Source organism: Sciurus carolinensis, chromosome 4 (genome assembly GCF_902686445.1).
Source record: "Sciurus carolinensis chromosome 4, mSciCar1.2, whole genome shotgun sequence".
Taxonomy (NCBI): domain Eukaryota; kingdom Metazoa; phylum Chordata; class Mammalia; order Rodentia; family Sciuridae; genus Sciurus; species Sciurus carolinensis.
In genome coordinates, this window is record NC_062216.1 from 92733507 (window position 1) to 92754221 (window position 20715).

The 20715-nt window shown below is 36.6% G+C and overlaps 1 protein-coding gene across 3 annotated transcripts in view; it reads right to left on the minus strand.

Annotated features, from left to right (window-relative positions):
* Positions 1-20715, minus strand: part of Itpr2 (inositol 1,4,5-trisphosphate receptor type 2) — a 462398-nt gene that overhangs the window by 334256 nt on the left and 107427 nt on the right. For all 3 annotated transcript variants that reach the window (XM_047550877.1, XM_047550878.1, XM_047550879.1), the window contains one exon: positions 8839-8883. In XM_047550877.1, coding sequence (XP_047406833.1) covers positions 8839-8883 — 45 coding nt within the window. The remainder of the gene's footprint in view (positions 1-8838; positions 8884-20715) is intronic.

The window sequence follows — 20715 nt, forward strand, 5'->3', positions numbered from 1 at the left end:
TTTTAAGTCCTTTTATAAGCCAAGGAGTGGGATAGCTGGGTCAACTAGTGGGTCCGTTACAAGTTTTCTGAGGAATCTCTACACTGCTTTCCATAGTGGCTGCACTAATTTGCAACCCCACCAGCAATGTATGAGTATACCTTTTTCCCCCACAGCCTCACCAACACCTATTATTGCTTATATTCTTGATAACAGCCATTCTAATTGGAGTAAGATGTAATCTTAGGGTGGTTTTGATTTGCATTTCTCTAATAACTAGAGATGTTGAACACTTTTTCACATATTTGTTGATCACTTGTATATCTTCTGTGACATATCTGCCCAGTTCCTTAGCCCATTTATTGACAATAAGTTTATAAGAACGTGATCCCATCATAAGTTAAGGAACATTTGCATAATGGAATATTATTCATTCTTAAAAAAGAGAGATCTTGCCATTTGTGACCACAGAAATGAACTTAAGAAATATAATGCTAAGGGAAATAAGCCAGGCACAAGAAAACAAAATACCGCATGACGTCAGTTATATGTGGAATTAACAACAACAACAACAACAACCAAAAAAAAAAAAAAAAAAAAAAAAAAAAAAACATAGAAACAGTCTGAGAACAGAAGAGCAACTGCCAGGGCAGCAGGGTGGGGAAGAGAAAATGGAAGTCAAGGTTTCAGAAAGCAAATGTGCTGGAACTCTGAGAAGTGGGTTGATTTCAGGTACTTTTACCACAAAAAACATGTAACTATATGAAGCTGAGTGTGGTGGAACATGCCTGTAATCAGTGGCTCGGGAGGCTGAGGCAGGAGGATCACAAGTTCAAAACCAGCCTCAGCAACTTAGCGAGGCCCTAGCAACTTAGTAAGACCCTGTCTCTAAATAAAATACAAAAAGGGGCTGGGGATGTGACTCAGTGGTTAAGTGCTCCTGGGTTCAATCCCTGGCACCGCCCGCAAAAAAAAAAAAAAAAAAAAAAAAAAGGTAATTATATGAGAGAATGGATATATTAATTTGCTTGACTGTAGTAATAATTTCACTATATGTATATTAAAACATCGTGTGATACACCTTAAGTATATACAATTTTTGAGAGAAGAGAGAAGGAAAAAAGGAAGGAAGACAGACAGGCAGACAGGCAGTCATAGGTATGTTACGTCCCTGGTCTATATCATGCAACTTAACAAGAAAATCCAGGTGTTAGTTACTAAGATACACACAGCAGTGAAGCACTATTCCCTGAGGCTCCAAAATCCTATGGTGCCACAGAAACCACACTGCTCTCTGACTGCAAACAGCTGAGGCAGAAGACCTGCACGAGGCCACACAATCCTCCTTAACAAGCCCAGTAGAACACCTCGTGCACCTAAGACTTGCTTCTCAAGGTTAAAAGCACACTGACATCTGATACTGAAGACAATAGGGATTGGGATGAAGAAGGCAGAGGAACAAGAGGATGAAGAAGGTAGTTCAGCAAGAGGAAGTGGTCATTCCAAAAGAAGCAAAAGGACATTTGTTTTTAATTTTATCCCCAGCAATATGAAAACTTGAGGAGAAATAGGCCAGGATGATTACAGTGGCAAAGAAATACTATAAAAGAGCTCTTTTTTGGATTTCACAATGCTATTGCTGCCAAAAGAAAGAACCACCAACACAGCAAGTGGTGTTAACACATGTGAGAGAGACTGCCTCAGAATGTAAGAACACAGAGATGATGGATGAGATCAGTTGGTTGTAGAAATAACTACGAGGATTTTTGTGTATATGTAGGTAATGGGATTTGGGCATGTCTTAGTCCATTTTCTGTTGCTATAACTGAACACCACAGACTGGGTAACTTATAAGAAGAGAGGTTTCCTTAACTAATGATTCTGGAGGCTGGAGGTCCAGGAACATGGCGCTGGCAGCTGGTGAGCACCTTCTGGTGCACCCTACCATGGCACAGGCACCACGTGGCAAAATTGAACAAACCAGACAGAGCTCACTTTTGTCATAAAACTACATCTGCAATAACCCACTAATCCCTGAATAAATTAACCCACTCGTGAGGGAAGAGCCCTCCTGCCACAGTCACCTCCCAAAAGTCCCATCTCTCCACACTGCTGCATTGGGGACCAAGTTGCCAACACATGAAATGTAGGGACATATTCAACCACAGCAGGGCACAAGTGGCTTACACGGAATATTGCAATGAAACAATTAAAATATGACTATCTCAGGAAAATAAAATCTTATTACATTGAACTATGTTTGAAGAAAGGCTTTATTAACCGAAGATCAGTATGTAACCTAAATAAATGGAGCATCCATGAGCAAGAATTTAACAGGTTCTCTGACCACTGACTAGTATAGATGTAAAGAATGAGTATGCCAATCTTCTTGAATAAACACCATATTCCTAAAAGGAGTATGGCACCTAATTTCCTGACTGGGTCTCCAATACACCAATATTCTCATTATCATTTAGCTGCTGAGGTAGCTATTCTTTCAAGAATAATGCAGTAACTGACCCAACTATTTAGATCTAGTTAAAAAATGAAAGTTGGTGTTGTGGTTTAACTATAAGTCATTTGTGAGTTCATTTAGGAGAAGTCAATCCCCTTCCGTTCATTTCCCTTTTGGAATGCTAATGAAATTAATTTTCTAGACTAATAAGCAGAGATCAAATCTAGGTTCCTAAAAATGACCCTCCTACCCCACCCTCTCTGGTAGTGTCTTCCTGTGGGGGCCCAAACAAATTAATAAGGAGCCTCTTTCTTTTGACACTGCAACATTGAGAATCCTTTCCAAAACAGAAAAAAAAATCACTAATTAGGGTTAATTAAAACAGGCCACCATGAGTTACTCATGCTATTTAAGACCTGTGGTTTTATTTTAATTACATAGAATAAATGGAATGTACTATTAAGCCCTTAAGTAGTTCATGTAGATCCTTGGAAAACAGCTTTAATGAATAGAAAATTTCTATTTATAAACAGCATAAAAATTGTTTATGTGTGAATAAGAGCTTTTAACAAGTTTAGTTGCTTTTTTTTTTTTTTTTTTTTTTAAAGACCAGTGCTGTTGTCTTAAGCACTTTGCTTTTAATCTCTCATACATTGTTAATTTGTTATGGGGAACTCTCCTTTGTAAAGAGTTTGACAATAAACTTCAAGCCATCCCTCGGAATTTTTAACTAATGCTATCCCAATAACAAGTTTCAAGTATATAAGTTTTAATATATGAGCCTAATTTCAATATAGAACAAAGTCAATATTACATCTTTATAGCATGAAGACAACTCTGCTCAGAACCATATGCTTGTGGCTTTTGTTTATAAAGCCACATCGATTTTTAAGTAAGAAAAAAAAGACATAGAAACAGTAGCTCTGTGTGGAATTATTGAAGCTCAATGGTCTCTCCCTTGAATCACAAAAATGCATTAAGGTCCCACAGAGCTTAAACAGGTGTGAAATCTAACATTGGTGAGCTCAATTTAGGGTGATGCAGGGTCTCAGAATGTTAACCCAGGGCTCTCGGCAAACAGGCATTTTCACTGGGAAGGAGACACAGGCCCTTAAGAAAAGCCACCTAGGAAACTAAGGGCTCTCCGGGTTTCTCCTGCTGTCCTGGGGCCTGCCAGAAGCAGCACAGGAGTCAGGCCCCAGAACACCTTCTGTGTTACTCACTGGTGAGTCATCGAATTTTTAGCAGGAACCTCACGCTGCAATTCTGTTGTTGGGAGCCAGAGACATTGTGTAAGAAACATGTCTGCGTTTTCTGAGCTGTGTGCGGCCGTAGCAGCATAACGATGCGTAGGCTTCTCTGTTTGCGTTCGCAGCCTCCTGAGCTTGCTGCTGACTTTATGTAACCACACACAACACTGCCTTTTAAAGCTACACACATTCCTCCTCTTGCAGGGCTTCCTTAACAAATCCTTACTCTCCTTTTTTTATCTTTTATTTTTTCTCCCTTAGCATGTAACCAGGGACAATCACAGAGTAAAACTCAAAGAAAGTAAGGGATCTTCTTTCAGAATCCAGTGCTCAAGAAATTTTGAGGGCCTTTCAGAATCTGTACCACCACATCCCAAAATTCTACAGAATTTACAAGTACATTTTCAGCAAAGTTTCCTGATTCCTATAATATTCCTGTTTGTGTATATAAATGCATGTAGACCAGTGGTTCTCGGTGGGGAAGATTTTGCCTCTAGGGGGCATTTGGCAATTTCTATACATATTTTTAATTGTCACAACTAGAGGCTGGGGGAGGAGGGCTACTGGCACCTAGTGAGTAGAGATCATGGATGCTGCTAAATAGCCTAGGATTCAAAGGACACCCCCCACACAACAGAGAATTACCTGGCCAATATGTAGATATTGTTAGGGTTGAGAAACCCCACCATAAACAAAAGATACTCCTCAAAAAAATCAGATCACATTCCACATAAATATGTTGAGTTAATATGGATGGTGTTGCAGTGCAGTCCAAAGGGAAAAAAAAAGGAAAAAGAAAAAATCCCCTTCCCAGAGTCATTTGAAAAGATACAACCTTTCAAGAAGAAATAATGACTGTCAGGTTCCCAGCCTGGCTTGACACCGTTCCAATGTTTACCGGGTCCCTGTGGATGCTGTGCATTTGTAAGATTGAAAATAATAGACTCCTTTGTAAAATAAATACAGCAATTTGGGTCTTAATGGGAGCTCTGACACACATCGCCTCATTTCTGCGGCACCATGCATTAACCTCTGAAACTTCAAAAATGGAAGGCAACATTTTGATAAAGGTTTCTAAATTACAGGAAAAATATTAACTGGGCATTAAATAGACAACCTAGGGAAAATTAGGAAAGAAAAAATTAGCATAGTCATAGTGAACTCAGCATTACTGGAACCCAGATCTGAGGTGAAATAGCATTCTGTTTTGGGAAATTGATTTCTTATTTCACAGGCAGGAGATAAAGTCTAAAGGCTCCTCTGTTTTCTTCTTTAGACAGAAACATAATTATTGCTCTGTGGTAAATGATCTATAAAATGAGAAACCATACTGTTGGTGTTATAGTTCCATACTCTCTGTTTTGTTTACTCTCAATCTAGGGTTTCTGGAGAGGAAAAAAATTAAATCAAGTGTCTCCAGTTGGATGTCTCTCTGAGATGACAGATGAGATCCAGTCATAAACATCTCCAGCAAATGCAGCCCCACCTGTCTTGTATGCAATTAAGGTAATGCTGCTGACAACAGCCTAAACAGAAGAGCATTCTTCTCACCTTCAGAGACAAGTGAAGAAATGGTATTTTGAAATAAAAAGTAAAAACTATCAAGCCAGGGTAAAAGCTTGATTAGCACAAACAGTGAACTTCATCACAGATTTATTAGTTATTTATGTATTCTGTGCTCTGTATACCTTCATATCCATATTCTGCCCAGACCATCAGTTGTATCACCAACAGTGTGTAGCAGAAAGAAGATAAGCACAGAGATACAATTCAATCACACAATGTGAAGCTTTGATATCATGCCCTTTTAATAGAGACAACTTATATTGCTAGCCTACTAACATCTTTTATTCTGTTTCCTTTTGTTTGATCTCATTTTATCTCACAGCACCCAGATAAAGCACAGAAGGCAAATATCTTCATCCCATTAGATAAGGAAACAGAGTATCAAGAAAGCTCTCTGACTTTTCCAACAGCACACACGTGGTGCTAGAAGTAGAGCTCTCTTGGTCCTAACCAGTGCTGAAGTAGCCACACAGAATGTTATAAAACAACCCTTGAGAGAAAGAAAAGCAGCCCCTGACATCCAACAGGTGTACTCCCAGCTAGGCCAGGTTGTTCTCTTGCTGACATCAACAATCACACACGACATCGATATCAGACAAGGACACTTTGACCACAGTGAGTCAAGATGCAAACGAGACCCTCCTTAACAGTGTCTGAAAACAGACAAAATATGAATATTGTCCAAGTCACAAAAATGACTAAATACAAATGGCTGCAGCATCTTTAGCCTTCCCTCCCTTCAGGTAAAATTTATTAAGATACTAAACACAGAATTACCTCCTCTTCCTAACAGTATCCCTATCTATGCAAAGCTCCACTTCCTCAAAAGCACCTACACAAGCCCAAATCATATAATGAGTTCTTCCAACACGCTCTTTTGAGATGCCCCACAGTTCCCCATGTTGTGCCTGTACCTCACTTCGAGGAGTAAGAAACTGAACTTATTCAACAGCAGGTATGTTCCTGGTGGCCTCTGCCGCAGTAACAAACTCAAAAGAAAGAACCAAAGAAGCTATGACTCATCTTCAGTTTTTTAAACTGGTGACTGATAGCATATTCTTAAATCGTAGGAAAATAAAAGATTGGGCAGCCAATGGAAACCCAAAGGAAGAAGAGCCCACCCAGAGTGATAAAACTGAAATATAAATAGACCTAATTGATGGAACAAGTCTACATCTGTGTTGAGGGATATTTTGACATAAATTATGTTTTTATTGGGCCAATGGCACAAGACTTCAGCTTTCTTTCTATTGTAATCCCAACAGTTAAATGGAAAGAGGAGTCAATCAAGCAGGACTGAATCAGGCCAGAAGTTCTAACTTGATTCACTTCCTCCATGCCATTACAAAATAAAGTTGTGTACTGATGCAAACACAGTAGTCATGTTAACTGAACACTCATTTCTCTATCAAAGGTAACATAGGTTTTTGTTCCTGGAGGTGTTACTGTTTTATGTTTTTTTTTTAATTTCTTTTTTTGATTACACAATAACTACATATTTATGGGATACAATGTACCATTTCACTTCATATATACATTGTGTGATTAATAAATTAAGGTAATGAGAATATCTATCACTTTAAACATTTATCATTTCTTTGTAGTGAGAACATTCATTTCTTCTAGCAATTTTGTAATAAACAATACATTATTATTAACCATGTTCCCACTACTGAGCAATAGTACCCCAGAACTTCTTGCTCCTAACTGTAACTCTATACCCATCCACTCACTTTTCTCATTCCTTCATCCCCTCTACTCTCCACACCCTCTGCAAACCACCATTCTATTCTCAACTCCTAGGAGATCTATGTTTTCAGATTCTACACTTGAGTGAGATTATGCAGTATGTGTCTTTCTGTGTCTCTTTTATTTCACTTAACATATTCCAGGTCCATTCATCTTGTCGCAAATGGCAGGATTCATCTTTTCTGTGCTGACTAGTATTCTCTTGTGCCTGTACCACATGTTCTTTATCTATTCATCTGTCAATGGACATTTAGATTTATTCCATATTTTGGCTATTGTGAACAGTGTAGCAGTAAACATGGGAGTACAGATATCTCTTTGACACACCGATTTTGTTTCCTTTTGATATATACCTAGTAGTAGAACTGCTGGATCATATTACAGTACTGTATTTAATTTTTGGAGGGACCTCCATGCTGTTTTTCATAATGGTTATACATTTCTATCTACAATGTGTAAGAGTTCTCTAAGTCCTACCAACATTTGTTATTTTTTGTCTTTTTGATAATAGCCATTCTAACTGAAGGGAGGTGACATCTTAATGTAGTTGCAATTTTCATTTCCCTGGTGGTTATGAAACTACTAGAAGAAAACATGGAAAATATTACATGATAATAGTCTGGGCAAGGATTTTTTTAGATGAAACCTCAGGACAGGCAACAAAAGCAAAAAGTTTCACAACTTTGACAAATAGTTTTACATCAAACTAAAAAAGCCTCTGCACATCAAAGGAAATGACTGACAGAGAGAAGAAACAACCTACAGAACAGGAGACAGTATTTGCAAACTATACATCCAAAATTTATAAAGAACTCTTCTGAATGGCAAAAGAACAAATAATCCAACTGAAGAATGGGACAGACACTTCTGAAAAGAAGACACACAAATGGTCAACAGATATGTAGGAGAAAAGTGTGATTTTTTTTTCCTTTACTTTTGTTTTTGTTTCCTTTTTTGTTCTTGACAAATTATAATTACACATAATGATGGGGTATACAGTGATGTTATGACACATGTATACAGTGTGGAATGATTGTAATTAACATATCCATCATCTTAAATACTCCACATTTATTCCTTCTAACTACTACTTTTTACCCAAACGATAGAACTTTGAATTATACAGTAATGATACCTACAAATTTCAAAAGGAATTGCTTAATTCAGAAGACATTTGACTGTGTCTATAATACATCAAAATATCTAGTTAAATTGTTTTTTTTTTAATTCAGCCCATCATCCAAAGGTTTTAACTATGATACATCAACCTACCCTGAATTTTTATTAAATAAAAAAGTTACATTATTACTATGAAGTCATCTCATTCACAAATGATAGCGGGATGAGCAGAGTAAGTATTAATATTTTCATGAAACTTGACCTTAAAATAAAATTATAATGCTTTCCCTATAGCACATTTTAGAATCTAGTTGTTTGATGCTTCAATTTCTTCCCCAAAATAGAATACACATTATTTTAAATCCAAAGGAATATTCTGTCACCCTTTTTAATATCATGCCACAAATTTACTCCTTCTAATTTTTGTGCACTTCAGGAAACTAAACCTGGACACACAATGTCTCCCAGGTTCCAGCTGCCTTCACCACTTTACCATAAATGGCCTTCATGTTGCTAGAAGTCTCCCTCAGTGACTGTAACTGGACTTTTTAAAATCTCAGCCATATATTCTTTTAACCTTTTTCTTTCATCCATAGCTTCTACTCAGAGAATCTCTCTGAGTCCCTAGTCTTCAAATTTGTTACTAAATTTTCAGTTTGTTCCTAAGAAATATGATAAGCAATGTTTGGGATTTACTAGGGAAGAAAAAATTTTACTCACCATATTTTTTCCTTCATTTTGGGCATCTCGATAATCAGGATTAAGCTAAAAAAAAAAAAAGCAAAACTAGTTTTTAATTGCTATTAGGAGCATATTAACAAGACCAGTGACCTTTAATTCAGTTCACTAGTCAACCCTTAACTAAATTTGATATCTTAAAAGCAAGGGAAAAAAATAATAGCAAATATAACCATGTAAAACATTTCCACCAAGCCCTAGTTGTAGGAAGTAGAAGATACAATGCCAGGCTTATGGCCTTGGTTTATATCCACACTGTTGACATCTCTGTACAAGTCAGAGAGGACAATCTCACTTCCTCTGGGAAAGCGTTCAAGAGAGTTCACCATCTGACCTTTCACAAAAACTTCCATTAACCAATCATTCAGACACCATTAAAAAATAGATCAGAGGGAAGTTTCAACAATGACTCAAGATCATGCTTTGCATGGTATGCACACAGGGAAAAGAAAACTGCAAAAGGGAAGCACAGGTTAGATATGTCAGCTAATACATGGGGACTCTTAGAACCCACAGACCAAAAAACTCATCTTTCAACTCAGATAGCAGAGAATTGGGGGTCATTCCAGTGAGAACAATGAGCCTGGAGAAGCCAAGTATTGGTACCTGCACCGTCCACCTATTCAGATTCCCTCTCTTCATTCTCACTCATAAAAGTACATCTTAGTTATCCTGAATTAACTAGTGGATAATTTGTCAAACAACAGATTTATAAGGTGTTTTTCTTGAAATATCATTTACCCTATTGAATTTAACCATTTTAATGTGAATCACCCAGTATGTACAATGCACAAGCCCAAGTAATTCAAGTTATTCCAGATGTAAAGTCGATGTCTTTCTTTAAATGACATTTGGCTAGAAGCCCTAGTTATCATTCCCAAATTATTAAATATCAATGAAAGTGCTGGGGGGAAAAGAAAAGAAAAATAAGACAAAAGAAAAAACTCTCAATTTCACTGAGAACAAAGGTTGAAGAACAACCTAAATTCCAAATCTTCAATGAGTTGGTGCTCTTATAAAGCAGATAGTTCTGGGCAGGTAACTTCCCAGCTTTTGGCATCCTTCAACCTCACTTCAAGCTAGCAGTCCAATACAAAGAAGAAAGAAGATGCCTGATGTGCCTCCCTCCCGCCATTTTTAGAGCTCCAGAGAACTTACCAAATAAAAACCTATACGGAAAGTCTTCTTGATCAGTGAGAAATTGCTATTAGATTAAGCAGAAAATCATTCCCCCAGCCCGACCCACCCATTGACCTGTGTCTCTCCTCTCATGGCCAGGGAGATATACAATTCTCAGAAAGTAACTGGGCAGAAAGTGGAGGGAGCAGATGCAGGCAGATGACTTTCTGAGAAGCGCTGTTGTGAAAAGAGGAGATAAAAGAACCACTAATGCTGTGTGCTGGAATCACAATGCATCATAATGTAGAAATAGCCAAGGAGTAGGAGTCAGAAGAAACTGCAGCGGAGCTCAGACGCAGAGTCAACATCTGCTAAAACTGGGAACAGTGCCAGAAATGCACCCATCAGTGTGCCCTACAGCTGAAGGCTTAGAAAAAATGTTGAGCCCGCCACGGTGGTGCACACCTGTAATCCCAGTGGCTTGGGATTCCAGGTTCAAAGCCAGCCTCAGCAACTTAGCGAGACCCTGTCTTAAAAATAAAATATAAAAAAGGGCTGGAGATGTGACTCAGTGGTTAAGCACCCCTGGGTTCAATACCTGATACCAAAAAAGAAAAAAATATGAATCAAATTGTCCTACTACTCAACCCATATGCTTTTGCATGGAGCTCACTCATCTGAGGATAATACAGAAAGAAGGAAAAAACAAAAGAGAACCAATGAGAAAGGACACTGGAACAGAGGAAGTTCCTTCTCAGGTTCCTTCTGAATATTTTCTATAGTATGATGCAAAATAAATTCTCAGGAAAAGATTTCACATACTCAAGAAAGTACAAGTAAATGTACCCTGTATATAAAGGCAGCAAAATATATGAACAGCTAAAAGGATAAGATAAAAATAAACTACTATAAATAATAATATAAAGAATTACAATGTAAAATAAGGAGGATTTCAATAAAAATGAAAACAAATACAAACTCAAAGTCCATCCTAGCAGCAATAAAAAGCACTGTTGGTGCTACAGAGAATGCATAATGCAGAGGATAAGAAGTTGGACAGCTATCCTTTCATACAAAATAAAAATTAAGAAAAAGAAAACAGAGGACCCAAGAAGGGACTATTAACTACTGGACAGCCAATGTATTCCGAAAGAAGAGAGAATAAGTGGAACACAGACAATCATCAAAGATAACAAAGTCTAACTTTCCTCACTTGAAAGAAGAACTATGTATGCAGAGGTTACCTTATTTCAGGAGAAAAATTACTGAGAACAAGATTGAAACTTTCACTAAAAAATGATGAGGGGGAAGAAAAGAGGGAAAGCAGCAAGAGGGGCATAACACAAAGCAAGAAATCAAGCCTAGGTAAAATACGCATCATGCACAAGAGAAAGGATAAGCCAAATGTGGTTGAGTCAGAGATGGAGTTGCTCAGCAGGAACTGGATGAGCTACTGACCCACGCCATGACTCTGGAAGACATCAAGTGGAAGAAGAGAGACACAGAAAGAATGTACTATATGATTCCACTTATGTGAAATATGAAAGTAAACAAAACAAAACTGTGGTGAAACAAATCAGAGGTAGGGGTGTAAGGGAGGGGAAGGACAGAAAGCTGGCCCAATCCCAGAACCCCATAATAGCAGCCTTCCACACTCAGAACTGACACAAAGGAGGGGAGACACGAGCTGCCTGCCAGCGCTGGGCCAGCAACTGGGGGCTTGGGGTTGACCTCCTCTTCCTATGAGGCTCAGACTTCACCTCCAATTCCTAAATTCCCTTGGATTAGGAATCATGGAATTAGTTTCCAAAAAACAGGATTAATCTTGCATTTAGGATACAAGAACAAAAGTTCGAGGGCCAGAGTGTTAGTTATCTGGCCTACTAATCTACTGATTAGGAAACCCAAGAAAACACATCTTTACTTGATAGTAAAGAAAATTCCATTATGGTGCCCAGAGGATTTAGTCACCTATTTTAATCAAGTATCACCATAGTTTTTTTGTTTGTTTTCAGATTAAAGATTCTAACTTTTCTTTCAAACTTAAAAAAGAAAATTCAAGGGCTGGGGATATAGCTCAGTTGGTAGAGTGCTTGCCTCACATGCACAAGGCCCTGGGTTCAATCCCCAGCACTGAAAAAAAAAAAAAAAGATCCATACTAAAATTTTCACCAAATTATACTCAAAATATGCAATATGTTTAACTAAAGATGTAACCCAGGGTCAAATCTATATTTAATAAGCATTAGAATTGTTGGTTCCAAACACTATAAATAAATTAATGCTGGAAACCATGACATATCTATAACTAAAATGTGTACAGAAAGAGGAATTAACATACTTAAGTCAAACACAAAATAATTTATGCCCTTTGAAGTGTACATCATAGTCTATACCACAGTCAATGTTACATTCTACAATTCAGTCTTGACATATTTCATCCACTCAGGATCACCCAGTTCAATCCTTGCTGGGATGACCAGGTAGCTAATCCCAGCCTACTCTAAAAGGAAATGCCATGTGTGCTGGGAAAAGTCACCCAGCCCCCATGGAACTCAGTGTTCTCATCTGAAAAATGAGAAAAAAAAATCTCTAGCTGAACCCCAGGTGGATGTGAATGAATTTTACACATTCATGTACTTGGCTACAATGCTAAGATGTGCCAATCAGTTAGGTCGTCTTATCTGTGTCTCTTGGCCTACAATGTCCTATTTTAAATAAATCACATTAAGTTATTACTGTAGCCAATTAGTAAATTCAGTAAAGTGTAAACAATAATAATAAAAACAAAGAGGAAGAGAAGGGAAAGGAGGGGGAAAGACCAGTCAAATAAAACCATGGCTATATAAATTCACCAGTATTAACTATTAAAGATTAAATAACATGCTGCTTTCCTTCTCTAAATATAGTAGCAGCAGTAATAAAGTAATTGGATTAAGGATAAATGCAAAAATTTTGTTTTTAAAGAAGGAAGAAAGAGATTTGGTCACATGGAGTTTCTTGCATCTTTTAGGACTTTAAAAGAAATATTTCCTGATGTTAAAAAAATAAACTATAAATCCAGCATTAGAGAGAGAGAAAACTAATATGCTCTTCATTTATTCAATAAATATTAATAGAGCATCTATAATGGGCAAAGCATTGTGGCATATGGTATTTGAGCAAAGACAAAGAGAATATGGTCCCTGACCACAAGACCTTATGATCTAGAAGGGAAAATAAGACATAAATACAGTCGGCTATAATACAAAATAGAATGTGACCAGAGATATAAGACAGAAATGAATAATTTATAAATAATATAGGTCAGAGGAAGGAGGGATCTGTGGTGGGCAAATTTATTCAAGAATTATTCATGGAGAGTAGCATTTGAGATAAGCCTTGAAGGATGGGTAGAATTTTAAGCAATAGAGAAGGAAAGAGGGACTGAGAAAACAAGCAGTGCCAGGGGAGTAAATGTCACACACGTGAGAAAAATGAGCCTTGTTTAGAGAAGACCCTGAAAGGTCATTTATGAAATGCTTTTTATATGCTGTAAAGGTTCATTCATTTAACCTCACGATTATGCTATAAGAAGGGATTCTTAACCCTACTTTACAGATGAGGCGCCCAGGACCCTTATGCAAAGTCACACCACTGTTGCATGGCAGGGTGACGAGGCACAGCTCTGATGGTGCCACAGATATATCATTCAGTCATGATAGCATATTGCTTCCCTCCCGCCTCCACAATGAAGAGTGGCATGATCCCAGATCAGAGGAAAGATGGGTCAGGCCATTGGGCCTTTAAACCACAGGCCACACATACATAAAATCAGTAGAGTCTGAATGCATAACCTATGAGAGAAAAATATGCCTATTGTGAATCTCAAGTTTTTAACTCTGCACTAAGAAAAATTACCATTTTGTGGGAAAAAGAACTCAATCTCTGAAATATTTATTAAGTTTATACAGCTACAGATAACCAAGATCAAATTTATGGCCCACTGCAGCCACAGAAAAGGATGACAGACAAGGAATTTAAAGACTCACTACTAATATTTAAAGAGAGTGTTTATTTAAATGGCTAAAAAGAATAGAAAGAAGTTAGATAGGGTGCAAAGTGGCACAGAGAAAGTAACATAAAAAATATTTAGGTAACAGAAGTCACAACGGACTACAATCGAATAAAATATGTCAGCATCCTTCTACCTAACACAATAGAAAGCAACAAACCAAAAGTTTTATGTCCGTAATACCTGTTCATTTTCTTTTTTTAATTAAATTTATTTTCAACTGATACATAAATCAAAAATTGTACATGTTAATAGGGTAACATGATATTTCAATATATGTATATTATAAAATGTTTAAACCAGGTTAAAAATATCTCCTCAAACATATATCATTTCTTCATGGTAAAAACATTTTTTTTCAAAATCCTTTCTTATAGCTTTTTGAAATGTACTGTTGTTATCAATATTCATCCTACTACACAACAGCACACTACCACTTCTTGCTTCTGTCTAACTATAACTGTACCCACAAATCAACCTTTTCCCACCCCGCCTCCCCATTACTTTTCCTATCCTCTGGTAACCACCATTCCACTCTCAACTTCTGAGATCAACTAAGTTTTAGATTTCATGTGTGAGTGAAATCATGAAACATTTTTTTTTACTTTTTACAATGAAATCTGTTTTGATCAATTTTATGATCTATACATTAATATCATAAAATCATGTGTACATTTTCAAATAATTATATATATTTATGTTCCTTTTTCCAATGACTGGCACTTCAGGGTCAAATCTGATTGATAAGTCTAGAAAAGAGATGAAGGAAAAAACAACTTTAACTGGGTGTTTCTGTATGCCACGTACAATTTATATTTTAATATGGAATATTCATGTGTGTGTTTAGGGTCTGGTGTCTATATTATATCTGTATACATACACATACATACAAATTGGGTTTTTTATGTTATATAGTTGATAGATTAAAGACTTAAGTATAGGTATATTTAAAACTACAGCCCTAACATTCATAAACCTATACTAATAAACAAGTTCTTGAGTGCTGTTTTAATTAATTAAATCCAGATCTTAGTCAGGCAGTAAGTGTTTACCGCCATCTGGTGGAAGTTTTGCCTATCTACAAATAAACTAAAAGAACTCAAAGAAGTAAAATTATTTTTCATTACTTGATATATCTTATTTTGGAAAAGATTATCAAAAGTTATTTATAAAGAAGAATAAAATTATGGAATTTTCAGGTAAAGGAATGGAGTTGGAGAATATCATGCTAAGTGAGATAAGCCAATCCCAAAAAACCAAAGGCCAAATGATTTTTCTGATGATGATATATAAGGGGGAGTGGGGGGAGACAAGAATGGAGGAAGGATAGATTGTATAAAGGAAAATGAGGGGTGGGGAGTTGGTGGGGGGAAGGAAAAATAATAGAATGAGACAAACATCATTACCCTATGTACATGTATGATTACACAAATGGTGTGACTCTACTTCGTGTACAACCAGAGAAACGAAAGTTGTACCCCATTTGTGTACAATGAATCAGAATTAAAAATTTTTTAAAGTTATCACTTTAGTAATCTCCAAAGTAAGAAAATGTAGAAAGCAGATCAGAAATTGTGATGCTTGATTTGTAATTCTTCCTATGACTGTGGAAGAACCATTTACCAAGGCTCTCACATTATCCTGTTGAATATAATAAAAGCACTTTCTCCCCCCAATTCAAAGTTGTGAACTTGTTTGCACTGCCAAGATAACAGGAGTATACGATCAAAGACAAAATGCCATGAGGATGCCAAAAGCTGTGCTGTGTGAAACACTCAAAACTATGTAAGAGTTCATCTACCTTCTTCTGTCATCTAACTAGCAACATGCCTAGCAACATTACAGGGTAGAGCCTAGAAACATGGTGTTCTATTACCTCATGAAGCCAAAATACCTTTATTATATATTCATATCTAAGTGCTTTGTTCCACATTTTATCCTTGGAATTTTAGCACTATATAGTTCTCAAAAATTAATCTGCATTCCCTAAAACTATACCACTGGAGATCTTTACAAGGAATAAGAGTCCATTCCTAAACCTTGATTCACATTTGCATATTGCAGAATAAAACCTAAACATTGTTATACCTTACATTACTGTCCTAATTCCTAGATGTTTTTCTTAATTCATCAAAAACAGCTTGGAATTTACATGTTGGGTCTCTTTAGACTCTCTAGCATAAGAAATGGCCTAATTTCCTTTACATTATGCCCCCTTCATTTCTACACAAACAATAGCCTTATTATAATTTTTCTGAGTAAAAAAGTAAGTGATGGTTAAAACTGAGGATTTTGTGAAGCCATGATATTTATAAGTAAGTTTTAGAGTTTGGTTTTTTATTTGTGTGTAGATTTCAGGATATAATCCTTTAAACTTACTGTGAGATGGCACCTATAGATTTAATAATTTAAACATTACACAAGGTCAGCTGTCTCAGAAGTATGATGGAAACAATTGAAAGATCTCAATGTCCCATTGACTGAGTCAATAAAATTCTCCTCTAGATTGCAAACTATTCAAGGTCAAAAACCACCTTTTTTTTTTTTTCCTTCACAACCTCAAAATAGTGCTTACACCTAGAGGGCATTCAACAAATGATTGTGTAATTGCATAAATCAAGGTTTTTCAGCCTAAACACTACTAGCATTTTGAACAAGATAATTCTTTGTTGTGGGGGTCCATCTAGTACACTGTTGGATGTTTGGATGTTTAGCTACATCCCTAGTCTCTACCAACAGATATCAATTGGATAGATATCCCTCTATCCAATTATGAAATAAAAATGCCTCTAGACATTGCCAAAAATCAACCTTAATTGAGAACCACTGATACAGATGAAGCAGTACAAGATTAGCATTCAGTCCTAATATTGTCACTATATATGTATAGTATATATGTATTTTATAGATATGTATGTATGTATATATACACATATATGTATATGTGTGTAGGTACAGATATAAGTATGTGTGTATATATATATATATATATATATTTTTTTTTTTTTTAACTTTGAGCAAAATGAAACACCTCACTGAGCCTGGATTTCCCTTTCTACAAATTGAAATAACTGGATTTACAATAAGCATAGTCCCTGTGCTTCATCTATTCGATCGTGTAGTATTTACTCAATGCAAACTATGTGCCAGACACTGTTCTAGGCACAAGGCATCTAGTGAGCTAGCCTGGGCCTTTCCTTATGGGAAACAAACCAATCAGTGGATATACAAACAGAATGCTCAAGTGAACAAACAGATAAAGACAAAACTGCTAACTATAATGAAGTCAAGAAGCGATATAAGCATTTCTTCCCTAAATGGGGGATTTCTCAAGTATCTCAACAGGTTTACAGAGAAAAACTGTGACATTATCCAGAGTGAAAGCCTTTTAAAATGCTACAAGTCTCAATGAATTCTAACTATACCACATTGCAATACTATAAATTAGTTATCATGTAACAGAGCCTGATGTACTCAAATTTATAAACAACAAAACTATTTCAAGTTATTCAAAAGAATCTTCATTTCTTCTCTAGAAAGAAAACTTTCTTATTTTCACTGACACAGTTGCAAATATTTGTGGGGCACAATGTGCTAAATCAATACATATATATATATATATATATATATATATATATTGTGTAATGATCAGATTGGTGCAATTGGTATTTTTTAAAGAAAATTTTATCAAAGGAATTTACAAAAATAAAAGCAAACAACATTGAAATAGTCTAATAATCCAAGGCATAAGCAGTCTGTTAAGCTACCCTCCTTGATAAGCACACAGCATATTTAATCCAATAATTACCAGTAATCTCACCCAAAATGTCTATTGTATGTCGTAGAAGTGACTGGCTGGCTTGTATGTCATGTCTGATGTGTGAACTGTGGTTAGGAATTGTTTGGAAGAATTGTTGATGTCTCTATGAGACAGTATTTCCTATGTCAAAGTATAACAGGTGATATTTTCTAGGTAAACAGATGAAATCACTAAAATTGGTCTCTAAACATTTTCTACCATTATAATATATGACAAAGAAGTATCAGATCCTCATCATGATGATGATGATGATAAAATATCATTCTCAATGAAATAAGTCAATCCCAATCTGATAAGTGGATGATGATACATAATGGGGAGGGGGTAGAAGAATGGAGGAAGAATGGATTGTGTAGAGGGAAATGAGGAGGGAGGGGCGGGGGAAGGAAAGATGGTGGAATGAGACAGACATCATTACCCTGTGTACATGATTGATTACATGAATGGTGTCAATCTACATCGTGTACAACCATAGAAATGAAAAGTTGTGCCCCATTTATGTACAATGAATCAAAATACAGTCTGTTAAAATAAAATTTTTAAAAAATAGTGTTCTCCATTTTCTTTTTCTTTCCCCTCTACAAAAGTGAAGGAACTTAACATAGATTGAATAAATTTCATGTACAAGGTACTATATATGTCCTATCTTCTTTAATTCCAGAATCCCATATAACATACAGTGTCACCCTTTTTATACATAAAAGAATTCAGGACCAGAAAGATTAGATATTTGCTTAAAGTGAGATAAACTGTAAACAATACGCAGGAGATTTTTTTTTTTTTTCCCTACTACTCTAGGTTCTCTTTGCTCCACTGGCCAATATAAATAACCATCAACTCAAAGGCAATTCAAGAATTGCATAATCCAATTTACCAAGAATGCCGAAAGCACATTAAAGTAATGTTTTGAACTATAAATACGTGTGTTGAGGGTGAAAAATTCATGGGAAAAGAGAGTAAGACCCTGTGATACCCTGCTCCTCTTAGGTACTTCTCTTCAATGCAAAAACAGTGCAATACTCACCCATTGTTTTTAAGTATATTTTACAAAAATTATCAAACAGAATTCTTAACTGCACTCTCTCACTCTCTCTGTGAACATTTGACCCGCACTCACTTCTACTTTCTGGCTTCCTCGTCACTCCTCCACCCAGGCCTTCTGGCTTCCACTAAAAAACGTTCTCAATAAAGTCACAAATGATTGCATTCTTGCCAAATGCTGTAAATAGATTTTGTTCCTGACCTTTTTGGTAACACTCCCTCCTATTTGAAACTCTATTCTCCCTTGCTTGGCATTTGTGATTCAGTCCATTTGATTTTCCAGCTGCTTCTCTGGCTTGGCAGGCTTCCAGTCTTTTTTCCACCCTTAAAAGATGATGTTCCTTGTGGTTCTGTCTTAACCATCTCACCATTCTCTCACACTCCCTGATGATCTTATCTGTGCCAATGAGAACAAAATCTACTTTGTTAGTCCTCGTCAATCCCCAAATTTCTAAAAAGTTTGTGAAGGCTAAGCCTATTAGACATTTTCACCTAGACATTCTATAAGTACCCCCAACCAAACTTAAAACAAAATGGATTATTTCCTTCATTAACTTGGCACCTTTTCCCATTTTCTCCAAATCAGTGAGTGACATCTCCAGTTCTTCAAATCTGAAATCCTTCTACTCCTTAAACTCTACCATTCAGGAGCTGGTGTTGTAGCTCCGTGGTAGAGTGCTTACCTCAATGGGTTCAATTCTCAGCACCACATAAAAATAAATAAGTAAATAGAGATATTGTGTACATCTACAACTAAAAAATATTACCAAAGAAAAAATCCTCTACCATTCAATGGTTACCATGCCATCCATTCTGCCTTTCCCTCCTTACCAATGCCATCCCTTGGCCCAGGTCCTCAAAGTTCCTGGAAATATCATCCTTCTGGTCCTCTGCCTCTAGCTCCAATCTCTTCTGGTCACTTCACAAAGCTCCTGAACATCACTATACGTTAGCATAAAAAGACCAGGCAGGACGCAAACCTCACATGTCATCTCAGCTCTTTATTCAGGGGGATGAAATAGTGCCCATGGACCTACTCTCCTAATGGAAAATGAGCCACTGAACAAAGAAAGGGGCTGGGTTTATATTAGGTTATTTTGAGGGGTAGTCTAGTGAACATATATCAGTTTGCTTGGACAGTCAGGAATGTGGGCCTTCTTGGTCAAGGTCGGCAGACAGTGCCTGAAGAGGATTTACTTTGGAGGAGATAATACCTCCTAGAGACTGTTTCCTGTCAGGGAGATAAAACACCTCCTCTCTGCCTGCAACCAGCATCTGGAAAACATTTGTCGTGGGAGATGAAAGCTGTCAAGGCATGGCCTTCATTTTGACTCCCTTTTCTTTTTCTCAGGCCTCATTACTTTGGGAATTTCTTATTCTCCATATCCATTATTATACACTAGAACTTTCCCTTTGCTAACAGAAATGTTCCATACCTGTGCTATCCCAGATGGGGTAGCCAATGGACAACTCAAAATGTGGGTAGTAAGACTAAGAAACTGACTCTTAGATTTTATTTAGTTTTAATAACATTAATTTTAATATAATAGCCAACATGTGGTTAGAAGATAACATGTTGGTCAGTACAACTTACAACTCTAGAGTAATCTTCTTTAAATATAAGCTTCTTTATAACACTCCTCTTACTTTAAAGTTAAACCCACTCTTCTTAATTTAGTAGATAGACTCTGAAATACATTACTATTCTTCTCAATCTCTCCCATCATCTAACACAACTTCCAAACTCACACACACGCATTAGTCATACAAAACCAGACTGTATGATACGCACACCTCCTTGCTCAAGAACAACCTTCCCTCCTTA